General features: G+C 32.0%; 1 protein-coding gene across 1 annotated transcript; it reads right to left on the bottom strand.

The window, feature by feature from the left end:
* Window positions 1-273: 273 nt before the first annotated feature.
* Window positions 274-6,756, bottom strand: LOC132755500 (uncharacterized). The gene is made up of 3 exons (XM_060746379.1): window positions 6,249-6,756; window positions 1,935-2,607; window positions 274-1,696 (listed from the first exon to the last, which is right to left on the bottom strand). Exons 1-2 carry the CDS (start codon window positions 6,483-6,485, stop codon window positions 2,188-2,190), a joined length of 657 nt encoding a protein of 218 aa, XP_060602362.1. The 5' UTR covers window positions 6,486-6,756; the 3' UTR covers window positions 274-1,696; window positions 1,935-2,187.
* Window positions 6,757-7,820: the final 1,064 nt, after the last annotated feature.

Here is a 7,820-nt window from a genome sequence, read left to right on the forward strand (position 1 = left end):
TAAATATTATCCAAGTTTAGAGCTGCTGTGACATGCAAGGCTCATTATGAAATGAAGTAACCGACAGAATGATTCTCGTGAACAGGATATGTTTCGATTTGAAAAAAGTAACAACATTTTGCTAAAGGTTTTGTTTCAAGCTCCGATTTGTATACATTTGCTGAACTGTATATGTCAAGTCGACATCGAACAGTACATGTATACTGGGAGGACTGATTTCATGTCAGAAAAACTCGACACAAGGGTTACCATTCATAAATGAAAAAAGCATCGTATATTTTACATGTTTTATTTCAATTAACAAATATATCAATAACATACTGACTAGAATAGAAGCTTTGTTCATACTGGCTCTTTCCCAAAACGTGACGTCATACTAGTTCGCTCACAATTTGCATTATTTTAACCAATTTTCATACAATACAAGGGCGGATCATACTGTGGTAAATTCAGATATTTGTGGTCTTTTGAGCAACAATGAACATGTTGTTTGAAATATCATGTTGTAGTTTTTTCAGACAAACAAATGTTTTCGGCAAGTTTTTATTAAGCCACTTTGCACTTTGCGTATATGTATTTCAATTTTGATTTCTTGCACAGTTAATTTTGTGCACATACATTTATAGACTTTTAGATCCGCCCTAGCACATCTAATTACATATATTTGGTTACATAAATATACTTTACTCTACCTCCCCTTGTAGTATAAATTACACGGTTTGTATCAGGTATATATAAAATAATCCAATTATACTGAAAAAATACATTAATATCAATTCAAGCAATTAAATGGGGCGATCGTATTGCTGTTCAAAATATCGTTTACAAATTTATATAACCTTAAAAAATATATATGTCAAAACCTTTAAATCAATCAAACCTATCATTAAATTTTAGACATATCTATACATACACATTAAGTGACCGAATAATTGTAGACATAAATGTTACATTTACCTGATTTCTACCGTTTTGAAATTTAATTTAAAAGGTACACATGTTAAGTATACATGTGGCATGGTAATTGTTTAAACAAAACAAGTATACTTTACAGATTCTTGAAAATACTTTTTAAATCTAAATCATAACAGTAATAACGCCAATGTACAAAACTTGTATGGTTATTCATTGATTAAATTATTTTTCTCGATTTTGCAACAGTACATTTTTTTCACATTTTTCGCAATACCTGACACTGTATAATAATTATTACATATCGTCTGCTGAACACAGTCTTCGTATAAAATAGTCCTTGGATAATATATTGAAATACATATATATATTTATCACAGATAAAATCTAGCACGCGCGTGCATCTGCATTGAATGTTTATGGATGAGACGAACTCTACGGCGACAGTTGTTTTCGATATCAAGTTCGTGTCTTGTGTAACAACGATCATTTCGCATTTCATATCTCTTTTCAGTTTTTATAATTCCCATCCGACATAGTTTATTTTTTGTTGGTATCACAGTCATGCTGGTCAATTCAGCGACACAGTCTATTTTATTTGATGGAAGTTCTTTCCTTTATACGGAAAGTTTATTTAAATTATATTTCAATACGGAGATTCTAATCTTGTCTCTTTGATGAAGAGTTTATAGAAAAGATCCTTCTTTGATGAACAACGATGGTAAAACACGGAGATGAGAACTGTACAAGTTTGTTGACAACATTTTGGCTAGGCAGTTGGAAACTGAAAACAGAAAAAGTAAAAATAGGTATAAATATACATGTTCGATTCGTTTTTTTTTAATTTTAATAAGATAAGGTAATGGTACAGTTATTGACAACAACAAGCTTCTACTAACTTAAAATTACAGTGTGAATGTACTTAATCATCAATTTGATTTGTTTCTTTAATATTTCCTATTGATTACTAACATGAAAGTATCGGTAACATTAGTAGATACATAAAATTCTGAAATACATACCATAAAGTCCCAGGTATTAATCTTCGCATAGTAACGTCTGATGCTTCTGCACAAACGTTCATCACAGCACCTGGTTTTCCAGCTTGGAGCCGTCCGATGACCCGCTTCATCTTAGGTGATGCGTTGGTCTCAAGACGGGAGCCAGTTTCCTCTCACTGTGGACCGGGAAACAGTTCTTATCAATTGTTTGTATTGAGTACATGATTGGGGTGTGTTCACTTTATACATTTATATGCATATTTATAACAGAAATCTAAAATGAAACTTCAATCGGTCCGTTGTACATCTTTTGGTATGTGTCATCACCGTAGCCTGAGTCCAAAGAACTTTGCGGTCTGTGGTTAATTTGGATTGAATCTCGTACCAAGATTGTAATGTCTGATCGTCGAGAAAATCCCATATGACCTTGAAATTTTGAGTCCTGTGTTAGAGGCACAGGAAGAGATAAGGAAGACATTTTGTCTTTAAAGTCAAGTTTCTTTTCGTTCTCATCATCAGTTTCAAACATGTCTGTTTCTGAAACTGACCAATCGCTTGCGTGCAATTCTTGAGAGCTGGCACGGAGTGAATCTTTGCTCACATGATATAGACGCTTTGTTTTTAAATCTTCAATAGCTTCGTTTAGAGTGAGAAGTTGTTTCATCAATGAAAGATCTTGGTCCATCAGAGATGCCTGGAAAAAACAAAAAGAACTATTTTGAAACAAAGGCAATATTGCTTAAAAGGTTTAATAATACATTATGCTAAAATCTTAAATATTTGCACTGTGACATTTATCTTAATTTAAATTGTAAATGTTGGTTTAGATTATAATGTTAATTTACAACTGCACTCAGTAGTCCTCGGGTGTCTACATGATGTTGTCATGACATGATTAGAGAAAAATATTCGGCAAATTAGACAGATTTATATAATTAGTAACAAGATGTATGCAAATAAGGACAGCATTATTTCGTTTTTATAGTTTTTACAGCAAAAACCATCAAAAACAAGAGTGTTGTCAAGTTGAAGTTGCCAGAGGACATTGTAAATCAACACGATGAGCAGATCTGACGGTCCAATTTATAAAATGCATCGTCCTTTGGTGTATGACAAGGTGTAGTATTTACACCTGTGCTTTTAGTACATTATATCAGAATACGTTACAAATTTTGACTCCACTTCAACAAGTAAAAACTATTTCAAACCAGATAATTTAATGCATGCAGTTGATATAAATGTTAGTATGTAATGTCGTAAAAAACGTTGACAAATTCTAAAGTATGGCTCATTTATCATGGAAAAGAGATACTCAGGTGTAATTTCGAAAATAAATTTCACAAATTTGAAGTGTATTCTAGATAAACATTTGTAGATTGCATTCAATTTTGACTTTATTATCAAGTGACGAAGCAGAGATTTTAGGTATTGATAACAGTAATTTGTCGCCACTGTCATAAATTCATATGATCTATGGCTATAACTTTTAAATTTTCACTGTCATTGCACAAAAAACAGCCGCAGACGGTAACGATAAATATATCTCGAGGCCAAAAGGCATTCGCGTAGATTTGTATCAAATTTTAAGTATGATTGCGTTGTGAAATGTAACAGTTAATTATGAACGCTCGAAATATCGTCTGCTGAGAAAGCTTTCGTTTTGAAACAAGATTTGAATGGACATTTTTTTTTCTTAAAAAATGTATGATTTATTGATATCTTCCGTGATATGTTTGTAAATGAACGTGTAATGTACGTGAAACGTTTAAAGCATTGCAGGGGAGGTCTTTTCCTTTTTTAAGTTTGTTTACCTTTATATGCGAATATTAAATCTTAACATCAAAGGAGGTAAATTTTTGTCACAACATTTCTATTTTCATATTTGAAGTCATTTATTTCGTGTAGTTTTTGTAGCCAAGTTTCACGGGTGGCAAAGTCAAGATTGACCTCTCACTTGAACTAAGTGATTTGTTTTCCAAATCGACGAATATGAAATTAATCTTGAAATAAAGTGCTCTGATATGGGTTACATAATGTTTGAAGAGAAATCAAAATTGTACCGATACTTGGCGTTACGTTCTTTTTCCTACCCCCCATGGAACAGATTTAGCCCAATTTCAATAAGCTACTTCAAGTTTAGATAAACACTCTAGATAAAGATCATTTGAATAACTAATACCAGCTAAATTATATTGAAAAAGACGGTGTATCAATATTTATATGTTTGTTTTAACCACGAACAAAGATGCATTTGTCACAAATAGCAAAAAGCGGCTTTATTTACAAGTGTTATAAACGCCAGTTAATGCTTTAAAGATGGACGATCTAGCGATAAAAAATCTTATCCGACAAAAGACTCCCCTACTGAGAACAAAAAACTTGCTGTCAACAAAAAAAAATACTGACAAATCACATAATGTCTAATAAACTCTGTGCCTTGTATCTTACAAATCTGAACCCACAGATAACAATTTAAAACTGATTGAGATCTTGTTAATAATGATTGAGATTTTTTGTTGGTAAAGGATGCATTGTAGCAAAAAGTACAAAAATGATTAACAGAGCATTCAGTAAAGGGCGTTTTGAAACAGCGGATTGAACAATGGCTAAATGTGAAAAGGTTTTTTTGTGTCTCTGTGTCGAAATCTAATTTGTATGGTTCCTACCAACACTGAGGATTCACAATAGACACACCTGATCAAAAACATTGTAGAGTGATTTTAGGTTTTTGCTTAAGATACAAAAGAACATAGATGTTACTGGTATATCCCCGATGACAAACGTAAAATTGATGAAATACAAAATCAGATAAATCTTTCATAGGGAATTTTGCATCGGCCAAAAAGTATATTAATTTGTCATCTTTTGTTTTAAGCATTATTCTGAATCTAAGCATTGACGTCATAGCTCTTTGAATTTCAATTGTTTAATTTGAATACTATTCTAACTTTGTCATATGCGCCTGGTAGAAGTCACTCTTTTGACTCTTTCAATTGAAGAGTCTTCTCTCCTTAGGAGGTAGGAAGAGACATAGTTTTATTGATATTGCATAATGTATTGCCGAATGAAAGCCGTGGTCAGTGTCATCAAGCGGTTGTCTGTTATATTAGGCGATTGACAACAAATTTGTGTCGCCAATATAATGACCTAGTCAAATAAAAAATGCCTCCGATGACAAGGTACACGGTCTCTGATCTTGTTTGAATAGCTAATCGTTTATTTGACCTCGTACGTAATTAGGAAAACTAATTAGATCAGTTATGATAGTTTTGCATTTAGGTGGCACATTATATAAATGCGGCACCATAGAGTCATAATTGCTGTCTGAAAACGGCAAAACGTACGGAAAATAGCCTTGCCAGGAAAAAAGATGCCCTTCCTTGAAGTCCTTAATCAAAGCGCACGGTATGTAAGGAAGGCCCCACTTTTACCGCAAATATTTACTTTCCAGCATTTAAAAAAGGTTTTGCAATTAACTTTAAAATGAAATTTGATATTAATTTTCGTATTCGTTACCTTTTTGGAAATTGGAGAAATGAAAAATTCCGGTTAAATCTAGTTGAAACTAAAATTCAGATTATGAAAAAATAATAATTGTGCAATAAACTATGGAGCTTTAATAAAATCTAAATTTGGCATCATCGTGTGAAGAATATCATGCGGAGAATAAATCTGAATACATTTATGCGTCTCGGGTATGCATTAAATTGACTAAATGATTCAACAAATATCAGTTAAGGAGATGCAAATAACCCGGATAAACCATTGAAATACCCGTCTCACTCTGCGTCGCCTATTGAAAGTTTCGAGTTTAATGGGTGACGAAGCGATTTTCTTTCATCTTAAACACATCTTAAACATTTGATTAAATCTAGTGTCAGTGAGATAATGGACAATCTTGACCTAAATTTTTATTTCACATACATTTTCTTCTAAGAAGTCCAGTGTTTCCGTTTATTTGTTTTTAGTTTTTAGTAAGAAAAAAGTATTGCGAGAATTTTTTTAACAAAATTGTCACAGTACAAGTGTATAGCAGTTTTCTTTTTAAACGAGCATGTATTAAATGAAATTAGACAGAATAGTAATATTATATTAATGTATAAAATATACTAATATAACGCTATATAAACTTAACATGATGACATTGGTTATCTCACGTAAATGTCTCACGTTTTCTTGTTAGTGTTACCATAATTCAAATTAACAACCAGGTAATAGAATTTCAGTGAAAACAATATTTGCAAATTGTATTGTAATCTTTAGATTTATTTTTGAAATATTGCAAAAATGCAAACTTAAGTTGTTATTGTTGTTGTAAATAAAGGTTTAGCATACCATTTCAGTTCTTAGCTTATCCATAGCATCATCTATCGTGGTTCTCTTTTTAGGTTTAGTTGTTTCCACATTATGTTTGCTGTTCATCGACTGTTTGAAGTGTTCCGTTGCTTTCACGCGATTCCTGTAGAATTCTCTACAAGCGTTCGACAGTTCTATAGACGCTGTGTAGTCGTCAGCATTCTGTTCATGATGAATCTCTGGCACATCTAAACTTTGTCGTCTGGAAGTTGACATTTTGTCGTCTGCTTTGAAAATTAAGATTTAAGTCTAAAAACGTGCAAAATGTTCTGAAAATACAAGCACTAATAGTCACTGTATCACAGTTTTTATTTTAATTATATTAATGTCCGTTAATGTGTTAGCAACACTTTCGATGCACTTTCAAATATGTCCAAACTTCACTACAGTCCAAATTTAACAATGATAGTTATATAGTTGTAATGGTAATCTTATCTCAATTAGTCATCCAAATGTAAAGGTGTATTTACACGAAAGGTATAACCCGAACATTTTGTTTACGTTGAATATATATGGCCGTGTCACATGACAAATTTAAACCAAATATGATTGGTCGACTACGGATGAGCGAAACGGACAGTAGTTGTTGAACGCTATCTAAGTATTATCAGTTAGTATACGAACAGTTTTTCATGTAGGTGTGTTGAACAACGTAAAATACTTATTGGATGACAAATACTTTAAAATATATACATTTTATTAGTAAAACATAACATTTTAACCACAACGAGATTTTGATCAGCTTTTCCTACATATTTTGGTCTAAGAGATGGCGATTTCAATTTCATGGTGGTTTAAGTGATAAATTACATGTACTTAAAGATTACACTAGATTTTGAAAAATCGTAGGAATGTCGGATAATAGGTAGTTGTAAAACAATTGACTTATTGGTCGGAAACAATATATAATGATTGAGTCAATATGGAATTAATCTAGGTTTAGCACGTAAATCGCGGTAAATTTGTAGCCGTCAGTCTGTTAGCCGATGAGAAAACAATACCAAAATCATCAATACTAAACCCTAATCCAAGTGGACAGCAAAAGAACGTCTGCTCTCTAGACGACAATGCCATCTTAAATAATTCGTACAAGTATTAACAAGTGCAAGATTTAATTATTTTTTTTTAAATAATCAGAGCAGAATGTTATACGCTAATTCAATATTGATATGCAAAGTTTTAAACCAAATTACGCAAATGACCGATTTTCACTGCTATTTAAAATGAAGATAGACAATGGCTTAGACAAAAATACTAAACAGGAGAAAAGAAAAGAACAGACGGTTTAATTTTTGATATGCATTTAGTTATGTCACCTCTTTATGATTTTTTTAAAAACTGATTAAAATATGAAACTACTTAAAGAAATAATAAGAAATAATGAAAGGAATAAGGCACTTGAGTTACATAAATGTCTGGTCAGTAACAAGCACAAAAGTACCCGCCACAATATCATATTTAGGAGGAAACCCCCGCTATATTGCTATGGGTAAAGGCTAACTATTTATAATTTTTAACACGTCTGTTCATGATTAATGAAATTAGTCTTTC

Source organism: Ruditapes philippinarum, unplaced genomic scaffold (assembly GCF_026571515.1).
Source record: "Ruditapes philippinarum isolate M1 unplaced genomic scaffold, ASM2657151v2 ctg1169_1_1_1_1, whole genome shotgun sequence".
NCBI lineage: Eukaryota > Metazoa > Mollusca > Bivalvia > Venerida > Veneridae > Ruditapes > Ruditapes philippinarum.

What these genes read in the sequence shown, in the direction of transcription:
- LOC132755500 (XM_060746379.1), bottom strand. Translation starts at nt 6,485, where the DNA reads ATGTCAACTTCCAGACGACAAAGTTTAGATGTGCCAGAGATTCATCAT. An exon ending in ATAAGCTAAGAACTGAAATG is followed by an intron (nt 2,608 to 6,248) that starts GTATGCTAAACC and finishes TGTTTTTTCCAG; the next exon opens with GCATCTCTGATGGACCAAGA.